This window comes from Salmo trutta, chromosome 35 (genome assembly GCF_901001165.1).
Source record: "Salmo trutta chromosome 35, fSalTru1.1, whole genome shotgun sequence".
Lineage (NCBI taxonomy): Eukaryota > Metazoa > Chordata > Actinopteri > Salmoniformes > Salmonidae > Salmo > Salmo trutta.
In genome coordinates, this window is record NC_042991.1 from 22854437 (window position 1) to 22874554 (window position 20118).

A 20118-nucleotide genomic window follows, 5' to 3' on the forward strand; every position below is an offset into this window, starting at 1 on the left:
ACCTCTGTTGTTGTCTAAATGCTACTTTTCTTTTTAGTCATGGAGGCTTTACTACGAAGAATTGGTCAGTCAGGTGTGTACACACACACACACACACACACACACACACACACACTCGCTCTCTCGCTCTCTCGCTCTCTCGCTCTCTCTCTCTCTCGCTCTCTCTCTCTCTCGCTCTCTCTCTCTCTCTCTCTCTCTCTCTCTCGCTTGCTCGCTCGCTCGCTCTCTCTCTCGCTCTCTCTCTCGCTCTCTCTCTCGCTCTCTCGCTCCACTAACCTTGTAGGGACACACAATTGATTCCCATACAAAATGCTATTTACCCTAACCTTAGCTCCAAAATATCAACTTTACCCTAAACCTAACCTTTAACCCCTAATACTAATTATAACCCTAAACCCCTTAGAAATAGCCTTTTTCCTTGTGGGGTCCGGCAACATGTCCCCAGTTGGTTACATTTGACATTTTTTTACTATTCTTGTAAGTACTTCTGGTCCCCACAAGTATAGTTAAACATGTCCACACACTCAGTTGGGGTCATGCAGAGGAGGCAGGTTGTAGAGATCAGGGTGTTTGGGGCCTTGAGAGAGCAAATTGTGTCGTGCTGTAATTACTTTGGGAATCTCCTATCGATTTTGTTCAGTTTTTCAGATAAGGTTTTATAATGAACGCTGGCAAATTGAACTGTCTCCAGCACCTGTGATGAATACTTTGGAAAGAAATTGAGATTGTTTTAAAGGGAAAAAATAAATAACTTATCCTCAGTCGGAGTACATCTCTACATGCTGATCAGGTTTAGCAGGAAAGATGTGCGGAGAGGAGCCCTTACTCTGCTCACCTTTTCTCTCTTTGTATGACACATGGCACCATCGTGTGGCCATATCACAGAATGACAGTTTTAAATAGCCCAATAGAACTATTACCATGTACTGTAAGTAAGAATATACGTCTTTGTTGTCTCACATATTTAACAAAGATTCTGACACCCACATACAATGCATGGGTCATTGATGAAAGCTTTTTCAACCAATGTGTTTTCCGGTTAGATTTACTCAAAAGTGATCTACACAGTATCTAATGATCCAGTTGAAACTAACACATCCCAATGAACTTGAATGACATTAGTGCCTATCATCTGTGGGGTTCAGGAGAAGTGAATTTGAATGAGACTGATGGATGAGAGGTGCTTATACACCTGTTCCTGATAGAGATATCTGTAACGGTATGGTTCTGTTCACAGTGTTGGACAGTCAAGTGGTGCCTGTGACTACTGATGAGTGAGGCTTTCAAATGAATCTTAATTGGCAGAGCAGCCTCTGTGTCTCTGTAGATGTTCTGCCAATTAAGGAATCATTCCTAACGACCACTGCTCATTTACAGCCGTCTCCCTCCTAATTTCCCCTGCCATCCCCCTTCCATACCCCGATCCATAACCTTTCAACTTCAGAGAAAGCTCATGCTGCCACAGGTCATTCCTTAGCTCCATTCCCCCCTCCCTTCCCTTCCCTCATGCTTTTTTCCTCAATTTTCTTCACTGGGTATTGTTGATTTAGTGGAGCTGGTACAGGCTTCCTTTGTGAAGATAAAAGGAAAAGGTCAGGTTATAAAGTGAGTCTTTTCTCTCTGGTCATGAGTGACAGATGTGTGGGTTGAGTAATAATAACTAAGTTTCCCTTTCTCTGATATTGTAAGAAAGTTACTTTTCGTCGATGCTCTTCTGGATCAAATCTAAAGGAGTGGCTTTTGAATTATAGTTAAGTATTCTACAATAAGTCTGGCAGATTCAAACCCCTTTGTTCGGTATTACAAACACTTGGTTTGTGTTGGTGTACTATTGTAGTTGTATAGTAGTTCATGTTTTGTAATATAATCTATTCCCTGTGGTTTAGAATATTTTTCAGAGAGGTGGGAGGGGGTTCATTTCATTGAATGCTTTTCATATAAGACATTGGCGTTAATTGCAGCGCCTGCTTTTGAGTTTTTGGATGGCTTCCTGGTTTGTAATTTCAGCCTGAAAAAGGACTGGTGTTTGGAGCGATGTGGCACATTGGGTGCTAATGAGCCATAAACTCCTAATCCCATTGGAATGGATTAAAAGTACTGATGGTAATTGAATTCTGAAATATAACTAATGTCCCTTTGTCCCCAAAGTAAAGAGAAAGCTTGTGAAAATCAATAAAAAGGGGGAGATATAGATTTGTTTTGGAACTAGTTAGCTTAACATGTTGTGGATGTCTTGAGTGTAGTTAATGTTGTTGGTGCTATAGTCACCCAGGTGTAGTAATCAACTGGACATCCTCTGTTGGTTTATTCTAGAGATAATTAGAGGTCTATTTCTCTCTCTCACACACACTGACCCTGTGTGTCTGAATCTCTCTTCCTCCTGTTAGTTGCACCGAGTTTCTTTTCTTCCAAAATCAGGTGACCAGTAGAGTAGAACTCAATGATACACAAAGCAATACAAGTTAATGAAGTGGATATTGGAATCTCGTAGTTGCTTTGCACGGAAACAATGGAGGTTGAAGCCAAAACATACACGCAGTGGCAACATTTGTATGCTTCTTTTATTTTAATTTTACTTGCACATTATCTTCAATTACACTTTTATTTTCATCTTCATTTAGGAACGTTGTGAGTTGATATCTGATGATTACATTACAAACACTAGTTACTGAGGAGATCAATACTTATGGGCATGACACAACTCATTGATCTAATACAATAATGAATCTGTGGTTCCCTTATTGAACAGAACCTATAAAAGATACTGCATCTTTAAAATGGTGGTCCATGACATTGCTTGTTTTCCAGGTAGCAAGAAGCTTGTTCTTTAGTTTGGCGCAATTTGTTTTGCAGCTGTGTTTCTCCTCAATGCTGATCAAGACTTTTCTTTTCATATGTAACACCGTAGCCTAAATCTGGCAATAATAGTTTTGTGAGACCAATCTTCAAACTGTCTGACTGTCCATGTGAATGAGACAGTATTTAATGCATGACATTAATGATTTTGCCCAATTCCAAATTCAACCCGAACAAAAAGATGAACTATTTGCATATTTGTAATGAAAATAATTTTCTCAATTTAAATTAATGCATGTAAAAAATGAAATTCTAACATTAGGAAGTTAATTGATAGAGATTTAATTTTGTTGTCTTGCACTTTTTTCTGCTTTTGTTGATCCGACTGATTCACACTTTGCATTCACCAATATTTCTTCATCCTGCTGTCTCTGATTTGCGTGCCAGGAGGAGCTACTATTCTTACTCATATTACCTGTAAGTAAACAGACAAACAACAACAAAACAGAAACAAACAAACCCAAAATACAATGAGTGCACTTGTCCTTGGTTAGTTATGTAGTGTTTTAAAGATGCAGTATCCTTTTTTCAAGTGAAAACCCATATCGCTCAGAACCAATTGCCATTGCCATTGACCAGCTCAAACATGCTTCGAAACACTCCAAACCAAAGTCATGATGACCAAAAGCGGTGTTATTTGAAAAAAGAATGCTGCACTTTGTGTCCTGTATTCAATCTGAGTGCATGTGGTTGTATGTATGTCAGTAACTCATGTATTTCATTATTCTTCTTCATTTCCTGGACCTCCTTTGTCCATTGAAAGGATACGGGGTAAACTGTGTGCTTCTACAAGTGCACACTGTTTGTGTTGTATGTCTTTTATATTTCATAAGCCTTTCCAATTGGTTGCTCTGAATGTTGGTTGCAGAAGGTTTCCTCTTTGGTGTGGTGTATGTTCTTCTGCTGTGATGCTGCTGTAGACAGTAGACAGTCATCTCCACACTGTGGTGCTTTCCACTTGCTAAGGGCTGGAAAAAAAACTCCCCAATCTGTTGTCCTGACAAGTCTGCCGATGCTCTCACATGCTCTCCCATTCGACATGCTTGCCATTTCACCCTCGCCTCTGTGAGTGTTTTTTTTAATGCTACACAGGTCTCGCATTTACCTCCCCACTCCTCTAATTTTTGTATTTCTCACAATCATGTTTCATTTCATACCTAGAAGTGACACTCAACCTCAAGTGAATTCAAGTGAATGAGTCTTTTCAGAATTTCAGAGATTATTCCCCCAGACTGAGAATACTTCTCTCTCTCTCTCTCTCTCTCTCTCTCTCTCTCTCTCTCTCTCTCTCTCTCTCTCTCTCTCTCTCTCTCTCTCTCTCTCTCTCTCTCTCTCTCTCTCTCTCTCTCTCTCTCTCTCTCTCTCTCTCTCTCTCTCTCTCTCTCTCTCTCTCTCTCTCTCTCTCTCTCTCTCTCTCTCTCTCTCTCTCTCTCTCTCTCTCTCTCTCTCTCTCTCTCTCTCAAATGAAAGACTGTATCAGCTGCACAGTGAACATCTTATGCTGGCTTCGGATAGTCCCTTCAAGCAATGTTAGGATATCAAATTTCTTAGCCCCCCCTGGGGGACATTTAGCCAATTATATCCTGTTAAGTTGGAATAATTGAACAGCTGAAAGTTACCAATAATTAAGCTTAAAATGGTCAATCTGTTGTTCCCAACGGGAAAGAGAGGTATCCCACAGTTTGCCACTATCAAAGGTCATTCAAAGGTACAACATAGGAACTGGATCATTTTCTCACTTCTCTTGATAAAATTGACCCTGCTGTGCATACCCATTTTGGACCCACTTCAAATGTATGATGGGCAGAAATGAGTATATTCTGCCTATAATTGTCATTTTACTAGAACTGTATGAAATTATACAATTTGACATCTTTCTCCTGCTGTCCACCCATCTGTCTCCTCTCTAGTACAAAGAGTCCTCCTTTCAATTTCACTAGAGCGGCTCCTTAATAACCTCATCTCAATGCTTTCATCTAACTGCGAACTGCAATCAGAGGATAATTTGTACTGCAGCACCTTTCTTCAGGGTGCTCGCAAAGTGGAATTAGGAACTAGGAATAGAATAGAGTGGGTATGTGTTTTCATCGCAGTGCTCCTTTTTACAATACAAATGTAGAGAAACCGGCACAGTCGTAATTGCCCTTGAAATAAAAGCCTCCCAGTCTTGCAGGTGTTCAATCAGCTTTTCTCAACCAGGGGCCAATGAGAGAGTGCCTACACAATCAGTTAAATCGTTCAAACCATTTGGTATATCAATCTCGTTAATCTATAAACCCTATCTACTCCTGTCCAGAGGAAATGATAATGAGACAATCAACCAAACAGTGAGTCCCCAGTTTTCAGAATGTCTTGTCAGAGCCCAGATTGGGGATGAGATGCGGCAACCTCTCACCTTAGCATGAAGCATATGCCTTTCCCCCTCGAAGCAGAAGTTACTCCTGCATGATTTCGATGCTTGAAATTGGACCCTTTTGGATATCCCCTGTATTTCTGCTACAGTATGTACCGAATGATACTTGACCCTAAGAATACATTATTTGTGGGGTTTGCACATATTATTGGATGAAAACACAATTTAAAAAAGGCCATATGTGGAAGCCAAACCAATGGTCTGTTGTCATGGAGATAAGATTTTCTCTTTCATTTATTTCCCTTTAGTCTTTCCTGCTGTGTGTAAATAATCGGCAACAAGGTATTTTTGTGATATTTAAACCTGCTTGTTTGATCCTTCAGGAAACTGGCCAAGAAGCGCAAAGATGCCATAGGGAATACTCGTCAGGAAATGACCCACATGGTGAATGCCATGGACCGCAGTTATGCTGATCAGAGCACTCTCCACGCTGAGGATCCCATGGCCGTCACATTCATGGACTCCCACAACTTCAGCAACAGATGTAAGTATAACAGTCCCTCCACAGATCCCTGGGGAACACCTCCCTCCACAGACACATGATACATGTGAGAAAGCCTCCTGACAGTGAGAACAGAGGAGGCTGGTGGGAGGAGCTATAGGATGACGGGCTCATGGCAATGGCTGGAATGGAGTCAATGGAACGGTATCAAACACATGGAAACGTGTTTGACTCTGTTCCATTAATTCCATTACAATGAGCCTGTCCCCTTATAGCTCCTCCCGCCAGCCTTCTGACAGTTAGATAACCCCTCTGCCTTACAATGGAAAAGGCCTTAGCACAGAGAAGTGTCCTATAAGACACGTTCTGAAGAGAGGCGTTAAGTTGTACCTTATATGTTTTTACTTGAAAATGCATAAAAGGAAATTCCCAACATATGAATAAATGCCATTAATGATTTGAACCGTTGTCACAGGATATTTTGGCAGAATGACTTCTATTCTTATGCTCTGTTCATCTTGACCCTGGTACTTTATCATTCTGTAGTGTGCTGCAGCTTACTCAAGCCTTCTGGAATGTTCCTCATAAGATTTTTTTCCCTACAGTGCCTAATGATCCACTTGTGCCAACGGCAGTGCTAGGTGAGGCCCTGGTGCTATGTCATCTGCCCTGCCATGGCTTGTGTTCCTCATGCATATGTCGTTGTCATAGTCCTGTAGCCGTCCATTGTAAACCTGTAGCCGTCCATTGTAAACCTGTAGCCGTTCCATTGTAAACCATTGTCTCTGTGTTAAGTCTGAGTAGTCAGTCACATACAATTCATGGTAGCCTTGACAATGTATCACTGTCAGAATGACTGGCCTCCATATTCACTTATCCAGTAAGGGGGATAAAATAGGAATTGTTTCCAGATTTTAGATTTCCCCTGGCTGCCAATATAAAGCACTTGGCCCTCAGCCATGGTAGAGTGGAGACGTGGCAGTCCTCCAGTGAACAGATGAGCAACACTTCAGGGTTTAGGACCCACCCATGAGCTGTTGAATTGAAGCTAAACCCCATTCAGAGACTCACACTTATGAATGCATTTCAACTGTCTACAAGCTCCAAATCCAGCTCAGGGCATTGGTTTAGAGATGAAGAGGGAAAACAAATTCAAACTCAACTGAAGATTGATATATGACGGATACATTCACCTGAGCCCCAACCTGAAGATGAACCTCCTACATAACACTGTTATGGAATGAAACCAGTCATCCTGTCATTGTGTGTAAGTCCTTACCGTCAGACAGACTTTGTGAGCGGGTGCCATTTTTAACCACACCCTCAGCCTCTCTGGGACTTGTCTCTGTCTGTGGAGAGTCAAAAAACACATCTGACAGTTTCTATGTAATAGAGTTCCTATGTAATGGAGTTCCTTCCTGATGCCATGAGTGTTCACTCATGGCATCCGGAAGGAGAGTGTTATACACGGTGACACTAGATATGGTGTAGTCCACACTGACAGAACAAGCAAGCAACCTCTGAGGGTCTTTACGGCTTACTGAAAACCTGAGTTTGATGGGGAATTAAAATTCCCCCTCAGGCCAGTATGCTTGCTGTGAAAATGTCTTATTTTAGCTCTGTGTTGACGCTGGGCTTGGTAATAGGAAGTGAAGGGTGCAGTTCAAGCCGTGACTCAATCTATCATGCTAGGGCAGAATTAAGAAGTACACATTTGCTAATGAGTAAAAATGTCAGCTTAGATAGTCTCTACACTAGAGTGCAGCAGTTCTCTCACGAGCTTAGTGTCACTCCTCCTAGATCCCGCCCACTGTCTGTCTGTCTCGCCATAGCTCTCTAGAAAGCCATTTGCAAATGTGTAAGAAAGTCAATGTTGTGTGTTGGTCATGTAGTATAGTCGAATCTGTCGTCATTGTTTGGTGATCACCACCCTAATGTTCCAGTCATGTCATCTCATTATGTGTGTATATATATATATATACACACACACACACACACACACACACACACACACACACACACACACACACACACACACACACACACACAGTTGAAGTCGGAAGTTTACATACACCTTACCCAAGTACATTTAAACTAAGTTTTTCATAATTCCTGACATTTAATCCTAGTAAAAATTCCCTGATTTAGGTCAGTTCGGATCGCCACTTTATTTTAAGAATGTGAAATGTCAGAATAATAGTAGAGAAAATGATTTATTTCAGCTTTTATTTCTTTCATCACATTCCCAGTGGGTCAGAAGTTTACATACACTCAATTAGTATTTGGTAGCATTGCCTTTAAATTGTTTAACTTGGGTCAAATGTGTCGGGTAGCCTTCCACAAGCTTCCCACATTAAGTTGGGTGAATTTTGGCCCATTCCTCCTTGTAGGCCTCCTTGCTCGCACACGCTATAGGATTGAGGTCAGGGCTTTGTGATGGCCACTCCAATACCTTGACTTTGTTGTCCTTAAGCCATTTTGCCACAACTTTGGAAGCATGCTTGGGGTCATTGTCCATTTGGAAGACCCATTTGCGACCAAGCTTTAGCTTTATTTTTGTTTCATCAGACCAGAGGACATTTCTCCAAAAAGAACGATCTTTGTCCCCATGTGCAGTTGCAAACTGTAGTCTGGCTTTTTTATGGCAGTTTTGGAACAGTGGCTTCTTCCTTGCTGAGTGGCCTTTCAGGTTATGTCGATATAGGACTCGTTTTACTGTGAATATAGAAACTTTTGTACCTGTTTCCTCCAGCATCTTCACAAGGTCCTTTGCTGTTGTTCTGGGATTGATTTGCACTTTTCGCACCAGAGTACGTTCATATCTAGGAGACAGAACGCGTCTCCTTCCTGAGCAGTATGATGGCTGCGCGGTCCCATGGTGTTTATACTTGCGTACTATTGTTTGTGCAGATGAACGTGGTACCTTCAGGCAATTGGAAATTGCTCCCAAGGATGAACCAGACTTGTGGAGGTCTACAATTTTTTTTCTTAGGTCTTGGATGATTTCTTTAGGTTTTCCCATGATGTCAAGCAAAGAGGCACTGAGTTTGAAGGTAGGCCTTGAAATAAATCCACAGGTACACCTACAATTGACTCAAATGATATCAATTAGCCTATCAGAAGCTTCTAAAGCCATGATGTCATTTTCTGGAATTTTCCAAGTTGTTTAAAGGCACAATCAACTTAGTGTATGTAAACTTCTGACCCACTGGAATTGTAAGTGAAATTATCTGTCTCTAAACAATTGTTGGAAAAATTACTTGTGTCATGCATAAAGAAGATGTCCTAATCGACTTGCCAAAAGTATAGTTTGTTAACAAGAAATTTATGGAGTGGTTGAAATCGAGTTTTAATGACTCCAACCTAAGTGTATTTAAACTTCCGACTTCAAGTGTGTGTGTGTGTGTGTGTGCATATATATATTTATATTATATATGTACTACAAACCCTGTGTGCTAACTGTTGACCTAGCTAAAAGCTCTTGTTTTTTTCTTTTCTTGCTGTCCTAATTGTAAAGTGCCAATTACCGGTAAGTGCATGTGACCAGTGTGTGTGGAAAGTGTCCCAAAGTGCTCAATGAAACGAAAATAAATTGATTGCCAGAAAACATATACTGGATGATTTATCCATTAAATGGATGTGTGTCCGTAATAGTAGCTAACTTCCCCTCCACTGACAGGCCCTTAAACCGTGACTTAACATTCCCCTAAACCTACATCTGGTGTGTGTTAGTAGCTCAGGAGCTAGCCAAGCAAGAAGGATGTACAGCTCATGGCTCAGTAGGTCATGTGATTGATTGCCGCTAGATCATGCTGGGCTTTAGAGGGGTGTAGATTCTTCCTGAGGAGAACCTGGGACTCAACAGCCATCCACCTCACTTTCCCACATGCACACTCGCGCCGCACTCACACAGACACACACACGCACTCATCTCCTGTCTCCCGGGCAGGCTGTTAAATGGCTGTGTGTCTGAGGGGTTGACATGGTTCAGATAAGACATTAAAGGGCACATATGGTGCCTGTCAGGCCTGAGAGTGTCCTACCCTCACACTGCCTCTCAGTGAAGCCCCTGTGTCTGTTTGTCTGCTGGGAAAGGCAGGCACACCGCTCCTCGGCTATATCAAGCTCCGTCTTGCCCACTCACCATGCTGACTCGACACGTCAGTGACTGCCAGGTGCCATGTGGCTTACATCCCTCACAGCTTAGCTGTTTCACTGGGGAGTTGCTTTAGATACATAGTGTACTGGCAGGAGCCATGTTATTTGCCAGAAAGAAAATGCTATTTTCATTGCCATTTTTGCAAGAAAACCATGTTGTTTTGTAAGAGAAGCACACCCAATGTGGTTATAATAATGGATTCGTCATGACTTGCACACAGGTCAGATATGTGCTCTGTGAGTGTTTTGTGATTGTGATGTTGAATGATAATGGTCCTTCACAAGCCTGTGTATTCCTCACCAACGTGTGATTTCCCTGGACAGATGAGAACCACACTGCAGCTGCTGCAGAGTCCAGTCGGCTGCTGGATGTCGCTCGGTACCACTGTGAGGGGACAGAGTCGCCCTACCAGACCGGTCAGCTGCACCCAGCCATCAGGGTGGCTGACCTGCTCCAACACATCAACCTGATGAAGACCTCCGACAGCTACGGCTTCAAGGAGGAGTATGAGGTCAGACCACACGACTCTAGTCTACAGTATACCAATTACATAACACAAGGCCCTAAGACTCTAGTCTATACTTATAACATAGCATATTTACGGTGGTCCTAAATGGCAGAGTAGCTTTTAAAATGAAGTGACAGACCCTTAGGGCCACCATACAGTTCAGCTAAATGTATGTGGTCCTCAGCCCTCAAGACAGTCTTACTCATAGTCTCACTATTCAAACCGTCAACACACCATAAAATTCAAATCTGGTTCAAATGAAACATACAACTCCATTTTTGGGAGGTTCTTAAAAAATACAATATTCCTTCAGTGAAGAACAAGCTAAAATGTTATACGGATTATGTCACATCCTGTCGTGGTTCTGCACCGCTCGCTGTGTAGACTGGATGGGCGACCACAGCCCTGCACAGAGAGAGTTTCCTGTTAGCGGGCGGTTTGCCAGTGAGACGCTCTACACTGCAGGGGTTTAGAGACGTTCCGTTTCTTGCTCTGCAGCCTTTGAAAGTTCAGAGGCTTAGTTTAGAGTGTTGTGAAAAGGTTACAGGCAAAGACTTCTATAGTCATCTCCCCATAGATTACTTCACAATTATGCTGTTGTTCATTCAAGCGGAATTGTCTGTTTAAATGTGACGTCCAGGTCCTGTTGTAGTGTTAGATAATGATCACGTTGGTGAAGACCAAATGTAGAGGTTTTGAGCATCAAACCCCACACTGCATTTACTCTCCAGCCCTTTGTACTTCAATGGACAGTCGAATAATTAATTTAACTTTTTTTATTGGCCACATTGTTGCCAGGAAATGTATCGCATTTGCCACCTTGTGTGTCTATTGTTTTCTGAGACCCAACAGGCCAGACATCGAAGCTTTGAATTGATGGTTCTTGGACAGACATACAATAGAAAAGTCCATAGAAAACTGCCTTTTGATTATATTGCAGTGCCTTACCCACCGTCTAGACAGTAGTGTTGTACATACTTGCTCAATGTGTTTTCTTATCAGCCTCACTCACTTTGTTCCATTCTGTTTGGTGTGCAGAGTTTTTTTGAAGGCCAGTCCGCTTCCTGGGACGTGGCAAAGAAAGACACTAACAGAACCAAGAACCGCTATGGAAACATCATTGCATGTAAGTCTTGTATTTAACTTCTAATAAAGTTGCTATGTGTTGATGCCTCCTTTTGGCTAGTGTCCTTTTAGGAATGAGCTCATTAAAATGGCAAACCATAAAATCAATATGTTGTCATATCCTTGCCGGACTCCTCTTAATCTCAGAAAATGTGGAAGAATCATTTGGATTGAACTTGCTGTCGGTGAAATAAAACCAGCCAGCCTATTAACCCATGTTGTTTTACAGACGATCATTCTAGAGTGATCCTGCAACCAATGGAAGACGACCCTTCCTCTGACTACATCAACGCCAACTACATTGACGTAAGTGGCGCAGCCTCCTCCATTGGCGAACGTGTGCGACACAACCGTCCTTCTCTCGTATGTGAGGCCTTCTATGCATGTCTTTGTCAACAATATGAATAAGCTTTTATTTCCCTCCTTCAGTCAAAGTGCTTGTACTCACTGACATTGTTGTGCTTTCTTTCACTCTTGCCTATGATTTGGGCTGTAGATATGGCTGTACAGGGATGTAAGTATCACTGTAGGGGACCTCACCACACCTCATGTTTCCCACTCTCCCTCCTCGTTCACCCCTGGTTACTTCTAACAACATCTGCACGGAAACGCATGAGATGTTCTCCCATCTCCTCCCTTTTTGATTTGATCCTACCATTCTATTGTTCATCAGCTTCTCTCATTTCACATGTTCTCATGCCCGACATGTACATCCCTGATCTGTGTGCTACTGTTCTCGATAGGAATGGTTGTCATATTTACAAGATGGTGGCCGCCTGTGTTTTTCCTTTGTTGCCTCCCCTGCTGTGCCTGTACCCAGCCAGATCTAATCTGAAAGGGATCGTTTGGAGTGTTAGGACCTATTGACCCTATAAAGGAACTTACTAATAAGGAGCCAATTACAATAATGTAGAATTCCTACGAAGTAATCAATAATGAAACATTGTTGACATTAAAGTACACCGGAGTTGAGCTTCACAAAGCAATAAATGTCAATTTAATTGACAGATACTCAAAGCACAAAGTAGGAAATGTGCTCTCATTGAACGTTTCTATTAGTGAATTAATGGATACGTGAGAACAGTTCTGTGCATATTAGCACATAAAGCCATTGACTTTCATGAAGATAGATCTCATGCAGTCCAAGCTGGGGTTGAGGCACGGTGTGGTATGTAGTAGTCTGCTGTTGTTGCTACACTATATAAAAGTCTTACCCAATGATATTAACATATTGTGATTGTTGCACTTTTCAGGGGTATCAGAGGCCAAGTCATTACATTGCAACTCAAGGTAAGAATAAGTACCCCCCCCCCCTCCCCCACCACCTCTAAAGAATGATTTGATTCTCATATAGTTATCAGATTGTATTGTATTTAGTTCACATATTGTATTTATTTGTATTGATTGATTGATTGATTGATTGTGTGTTGTCCTCTCCAGGGCCTGTCCATGAGACAGTCTATGATTTCTGGAGGATGGTCTGGCAAGAGCAGTCTGCCTGTATCGTCATGGTCACCAACCTTGTGGAAGTTGGACGGGTAGGTGATAGTGTCATATTACTGTCAGATCCCAAAGCACAGGAGGCCAATCTACTATAGGCCCTTGATCAGTCTTCATATATTAATGAATCTTACATACTGTATGCCTGGGCATCTATTGTGTGTATTGATGTGTGTGTGTAGTATTTAAAGACGTATTTTGCTTTAAATGAATTAAATACTCATGTTCTTGTAGGTGAAGTGTTACAAGTACTGGCCCGATGATGCTGAGGTCTATGGTGATTTCAAAGTGACGTTTGTGGAAGTGGAGCCCCTTGCTGAATATGTGGTCAGAACGTTCACCTTGGAGAGGGTGAGTCATTCTTTTATCCACTCCTCACGCCTATGTTCAACAGTTTGATCTATAACAGTTAAAGGGGCAATCTGGGATTGGTATATCCACCACTTTGTTGTTGTTTGATTGGCCCTTAAAATCAACACATATTGCAAATGTGGAATTCAGACTGAACCCAGACCAGTTGTGAATTAATAACCTGTATGTTCTCTGTCATCAGAGAGGCTTTAACGAGCTGCGCGAGGTGAAGCAGTTTCATTTCACCGGCTGGCCTGACCACGGAGTGCCCTACCACGCCACGGGCCTCCTCTCCTTTATCCGCCGGGTCAAGATTTCCAACCCCCCCAGCGCTGGGCCCATCGTGGTGCACTGCAGGTAAGCCCCTAACACGTCACTTCCTCTATGCTCTCACAGCCAGATATTCTGAGAAAACAGGTGCTTCCGATTCACTTTTCTTTGATCTCTCACATGTGAAGTGTGCACCCGGACTAGCTAGCATGCTTCAATATTATCAACCACAGCTAGCCTACTGTAGATACGATTTCACCGTGCCCCTTGGCAGGATGTGGTTGTTGTGGATGTTGTTGAACAATGCACACGCTTGTCAATTTAGTCTTGTGCACAGTTCAAGTTTTATGTTTTATTAGTCGTATGTACAGGATACACATGGTATACATCGTCCAATGAAGTGCTTACTTGCAGGTTCCTTCTGGACAATGCAACAACAATAACAAATAATACAAGATAGGAATAGGAACATAAAGTAAATGGCTCAGTAGAATAGAATAAGCATCAGTATAATACAGGGAGACACAATTTATAGTCCAATATTTACACTTGTATTGGGGGAGGGGGATGGGGGGGAAGTGTATGGATTGAGCAACATTGTTGTGTGTACTGTACAATGGTTGGATATGTAGGCTGTTGAAGTGTAGTGCTGTGCAGCCATGCTCACCTTCCGGTCCTCTCGCTGCCCTCTCTCGCTGGTCAGCGCCGGAGCCGGACGCACAGGCTGTTACATCGTCATCGACATCATGCTGGACATGGCAGAGAGGGAGGGCGTGGTGGACATCTACAACTGTGTGAAGGCCCTGCGCTCCAGACGCATCAACATGGTACAGACTGAGGTGACTACTAGGCCCACCCCACCGCCACACACCTCACCAATTAACATTAACACCATTCACCATTACTGTCCGTCTGTGCATTTCATGCTACTGTATGTATGGACTGTCTGGAGATGCAGTGCCTTCCCTTGCTGAGTGTGTGTCTGTGGTCCGGCCACAGGAGCAGTACATCTTCATCCATGACGCCATCCTAGAGGCCTGTCTGTGTGGCGAAACGGCCATCCCTGCCTGCGAGTACAAAGCAGCTTACTACGACATGATCAGGATAGACTCACAGAGCAACTCCTCACACCTCAAAGATGAATTCCAGGTACTGGAGGCCTTTCATATTTATTGGGGCATAAAGTTCTGTTTAACTCCCCAGGCTTTCATGTGTCGTACAACAATAAAAAACGGCAATAAAGACAGGGAAATAGATCATGTCTACGTCCCAAATGGAACCCTATTCCCAATAGAGTGGACTACCAGGGTTCTGGTCAAAAGTAGTGCACTCCAAAGGGAATAGGGTGCCATTTGGGACATATCCCATGTCTCCTAACAAACAATGTTCCCTGACTTGTGGTTTCATGTTATTTGTGTTGTTTTCAGACACTGAACTCGGTGACGCCTCAGCCCCAGCCAGAGGACTGCAGCATCGCCCTGCTCCCCAGGAACCACGAGAAGAACCGCTTCATGGACATGCTGCCTCCAGACCGCTGTCTGCCCTTCCTCATCACCATCGACGGGGAGAGCAGCAACTACATCAATGCTGCCCTAATGGATGTAAGTGTCCTCTCCCCTCATGCATGCATAAACACACAGACATAGTATATAAATGCATATACACATGCATGTACAGTTGAAGTCGGAAGTTTACATACCTTAGCCAAATACATTAAAACTCAGTTTTTCACAATTCCTGACATTTAATCTAATCCTAGTAAACATTCCCTGTCTTAGGTCAGTTAGGATCACCACTTTATTTTAAGAATGTGAAATGTCAGAATAATAGTAGAGTGATTTATTTCAGCTTTTATTTCTTTCATCACATTCCCAGTGGGTCAGAAGTTTACATACACTCAATTAGTATTTGGTAGCATTGCCTTTAAATTGTTTAACTTGGGTCAAACGTTTCGGGTAGCCTTCCACAATATGTTCGGTGAATTTTGGCCCATTCCACCTGACAGAGCTGGTGTAACTGAGTCCGGTTTGTAGGTCTCCTTGCTCTCACACGCTTTTTCAGTTCTGCCCACAAATTTTCTATAGGATTGAGGTCAGGGCTTTGTGATGGCCACTACAATACCTTGACTTTGTTGTCCTTAAGTCATTCTGCCACAACTTTGGAAGTATGCTTGGGGTCATTGTCCATTTGGACCAAGCTTTAACTTCCTGACTGATGTCTTGAGATGTTGCTTCAATATATCCACATAATTTTCCTGCCTCATGATGCCATCTATTTTGTGAAGTTCACCAATTCCTCCTGCAGCAAAGCACCCACACAACATGATGCTGCTACCCCCTTGCTTCACGGTTGGGATGTTGTTCTTCGGCTTGCAAGCCTCCCCCTTTTTCCTCCAAACATAACGATGGTCATTATGGCCAAACAGTTCTATTTTTGTTTCATCAGACCAGAGGACATTTCAACAAAAGGTACGATCTTTGTCCCCATGTGCAGTTGCAAACTGTAGTCTGGCTTTTTTTATGGCGGTTTTGGAGCAGTGGCTTCATCCTTACTGAGCGGCCTTTCAGGTTATGTTGATATAGGACTCGTTTTACTGTGGATATAGATACTTTTGTACCTGTTTCCTCCAGTATCTTCACAAGGTCCTTTGCTGTTGTTCTGGGATTGATTTGCACTTTTTGCACCAAGGTACGTTCATTTCTAGGAGACAGAACGCGTCTCCTTCCTGAGCGGTATGATGGCTGCGCGGTCCCATGGTGTTTATACTTGTGCACTATTGTTTGTACAGATGAACGTGGTACCTTCAGGCAATTGGAAATTGCTCCCAAGGATGAACCAGACTTGTGGAGGTCTACAATTTCTTTTCTTAGGTCTTGGCTGATTTCTTTAAGTTTTCCCATGATGTCAAGCAAAGAGGCACTGAGTTTGAAGGTAGGCCTTGAAATAAATCCAAAGGTACACCTACAGTTGACTCAAATGATGTCAATTAGCCTATCAGAAGCTTCTAAAGCCATAACATAATTTTCTGTTTTTTTCCAAGCTGTTTAAAGGCACAGTCAACTTAGTGTATGTAAACTTCTGACCCACTGGAATTGTGATACAGTGAATTATAAGTGGAATAATCCGTCTCTTAGCAATTGTTGGAAAAATTACTTGTGTCATGCATAAAGTAGATGTCCTAACTGACTTGCCAAAACTATAGTTTGTTAACAAGAAATTTGTGGAGTGGTTGAAAAACGAGTTTTAATGACTCCAACCTAAGTGTATGTAAACTTCTGACTTCAACTGTATACACACACACACACACACACACACACACACACACACACACACACACACACACACACACACACACACACACACACACTCACTCGGCTTACTAAGTGAACTAGATGTTGTCTGAATGTGTAGTAGAGACAGAAAGCTAGAGACAAATCCAGGTGTATACTTCTGTTTTCTGTACTCTTTTGGAAAATGTAGAAAGACTGATATTCGTTTTATCTTTTAATGTGTGCTCATGGCTTTTAGTAATTTTTTTCGGCAATCCTTCTATTTTTTTCTGGCAGTGCAAGTAGTGATGTTAATGAAAATAACACAAAAAAATTGCTACATTTTAATACATTTAAAAAATAAATAAACCGTTTTGGTCATCTAACTCTTCAACTATATCACATTGACATTATTCTTCAAGATGGCTGTTCACGTGGACCTAAATTACACTTGTGCTTTTAATCATTTGGATTTTCAAATAAATCAAAAGTCCCCCCAATAAGTTTGACCCGTCTGATAGAAGGGCGGGGTAAGTGAAACAAGTGCAGTGTATAACCACATTATATTTTATTATTAGTTCAAACAATAGTCCAGCTGGTAACTTTACTACAGTTTTCACATATTACTACAGTTTTCCCATATTACTACAGTTTTCACATATTACAACAGTATCCACATATTACAACAGTATGCATCACTATTAGAACTCTTGGATCAGGATAATCTTACTTTGATATCAGGATCTGTGCCAGAAAGTGAATCCATCTTCTGGGAGTCATCTTGTCATAGATGTGTACTTGATAGAAGGATGAGAAGCCATCACATAGCTGTACCCACTTGCAGTACATTGCATATAGCAGAGATAATGTGGTTGGTGACCTTACTAAACATGACCATGCTTTATTCTTCTGTGTTATACAGTATATTTTAGAGGTTGAATTCAAATCCTCTTCTCAGTCCTTGCTAGAACTCCAATAGAAATTAGAAATGTGTCTCTGAATGAGACAAAGCTGGATGAATAAAAACGTATGTCTTGACATTGCCATAGACCTTGGGAGATGGTATTTCATGTGCACAGAGAACCAGAGTTTTGCCAGATTATGAGCTTTTTTATTTGGAGGGCAATTTTAAATCACTTCCTCGTACGTTTTACAAACTTTTGGACTTTTTCTAACCAAGCCGTCAGAAGAATACCAGGTAATTTCTGAACTTTTCCCTTCTCAATAATTAAATGCTTCTAACTATACTGGATTTGTTTCATGGCTTAATTAAGATGTATGTCAGCAGAACTTCATTTAATTGATATAAGGTTGCTAGAAGCATGCCCACCCCAAGGATTGCCCTGGTTTTAAGAATACATTTGTCATTGAAATGTGAAAGTTCTCCACATTCCTTGCATGGTCATATATCTACACATTGTTCATTGTGACAGATGTACCATATTTTCTAGTATGTGTTCTCTGTATGTCTGCAGACTCAGTGCTATGAGATGTTACATGGTTCTTTGTTGACTTTCGTCCACTGTAGAGCTACAGACAGCCAGCAGCCTTCATCGTAACCCAGCACCCTCTGCCCAACACAGTCAAGGACTTCTGGAGGCTGGTGTATGACTACGGCTGCACTTCCCTGGTGATGCTCAATGAGATTGACCTAGCGCAGGTAATACCTGACCGCCTCACCCTCCTGCATTCACTGCTGTGGACCCTGATTCCAAATGTCATTATTGTGCATTTTCGAATACGGTTCCTAGGGTTTGAGTGAAGGTACATGTCATTGCTAAGGTTGTTGTTGTTGTCAATCAGGGCTGCCCTCAGTATTGGCCTGAAGAGGGGATGCTTCGCTACGGTCCTGTCCAAGTCGAATGCATGTCCTGCTCCATGGATTGTGACGTCATCAGCCGTCTCTTCAGAATATGTAACCTCACTAGAGTAAGTAGCTAGTATCCCATAATGTATTACCCTTACCTTAAGTTGTGTCTGAAGGCCAATTGTGATAGAATCCACAATAATCGATTGTTTACTTCTGCCACAGCCAGGAGCTAGCATAATTAGCATTGTCTGAATTCATGAATGTCGACAGATGGACCGATGTTAGCAAAGCTGCATTGGATGCAGAAACTTCCTCAAAAGCACTTCAAACTAAGTTTGGTAGCGTCGATACTCATGAAGAACCTGTCCCATGTTTTCTTCCCCGTGAGAATGTGGTTACTTTTGCAGTAATATCTGAATATTCCAGTTCTCTGATAGTTCCATCAAGCCACCGGTGAGTTTGTTCACGTCTGCTAAATCAATCCACGTCTGAGTGCCCAATGGAATACAATACAACTTTATTGTCCATGTTACAGCAAACAAATTAGTTTTGAGTGATAAAATTTCAGCCATTATTTCAGTATTATGCACGTGAAGAAAGTTCCTGCAAACTCAACCAACCACCAAACTTAGTTGGACGTGCTTTTGAGAAAGTTTCTGCTTGCGATGCAGTTTGCTAACATCTAATCGTCTGTTTACATGCTTGAATTTGGACGATGCTAATTATGCTAGTGCATGGCTGTGGATTTTGTCACTATGGGCCTTCAGACACATCTCAAGGTAAGGATAACAGTCAAGGTTATAGTACTTAGATGGTTCGATGAGAATAATGCTATGAAGTTGAGAGTAAGAGCCAAAATGGCTGCCGTTGCTGATGTGTGCTTCTGTGTTCCCCACAGCCTCAGGAGGGCTATCTGATGGTGAGGCAGTTCCAGTACCTGGGCTGGGCAGCCCACAGAGAAATCCCAGCGTCAAAGCGTTCCTTCCTGAAGCTCATACTGCAGGTGGACAAGTGGCAGGAGGAGTGTGAAGAGGGAGAGGGACGCACAATCATCCACTGCCTGTGAGTGTACACACACCCTCCACCACCACCACCACCACCACCACTCCCACACACTAACACCTACATGCATGCTTTCAAATACAAATCCGATCATCCCTCTTCCACCTGCACCCACCTATTATATTTCACAAGTTTGGCAGTTCAGTAGAAAAGTCACCCAGCCAACCTCACACTTCCACCCTTGTGTTCCTGTGCTGTAGAAACGGAGGCGGGCGCAGTGGGATGTTCTGTGCTATCAGCATTGTGTGTGAAATGATCAAGAGGCAGAATGTGGTGGACGTGTTCCATGCAGTCAAGAGCCTGAGGAACAGCAAGCCCAACATGGTGGACAGCCCGGTAAGACAGGCCAACTG

General features: G+C 42.4%; 1 protein-coding gene across 13 annotated transcripts in view; it reads left to right on the forward strand.

The window, feature by feature from the left end:
* Nucleotides 1–20118, forward strand: part of LOC115174875 (receptor-type tyrosine-protein phosphatase kappa) — a 193910-nt gene that overhangs the window by 172037 nt on the left and 1755 nt on the right. The window contains exons 15-34 of one of the 13 annotated variants that reach the window (XM_029733853.1): nt 38–73; nt 3244–3273; nt 5593–5753; nt 6317–6352; nt 9229–9240; nt 10194–10381; nt 11417–11504; nt 11733–11866; nt 12000–12017; nt 12757–12793; nt 12944–13041; nt 13244–13354; nt 13557–13711; nt 14328–14463; nt 14624–14773; nt 15052–15225; nt 18422–18553; nt 18697–18822; nt 19602–19765; nt 19966–20101. In XM_029733853.1, coding sequence (XP_029589713.1) covers nt 38–73; nt 3244–3273; nt 5593–5753; nt 6317–6352; nt 9229–9240; nt 10194–10381; nt 11417–11504; nt 11733–11866; nt 12000–12017; nt 12757–12793; nt 12944–13041; nt 13244–13354; nt 13557–13711; nt 14328–14463; nt 14624–14773; nt 15052–15225; nt 18422–18553; nt 18697–18822; nt 19602–19765; nt 19966–20101 — 2122 coding nt within the window. Of the gene's footprint in view, nt 1–37; nt 74–3243; nt 3274–5592; nt 5754–6316; nt 6353–9228; nt 9241–10193; nt 10382–11416; nt 11505–11732; nt 11867–11999; nt 12018–12756; nt 12794–12943; nt 13042–13237; nt 13355–13556; nt 13712–14327; nt 14464–14623; nt 14774–15051; nt 15226–18421; nt 18554–18696; nt 18823–19601; nt 19766–19965; nt 20102–20118 lie in introns of all 13 variants that reach the window. The other 12 variants (XM_029733852.1, XM_029733857.1, XM_029733859.1 and 9 more) reach the window with 12 other exon arrangements.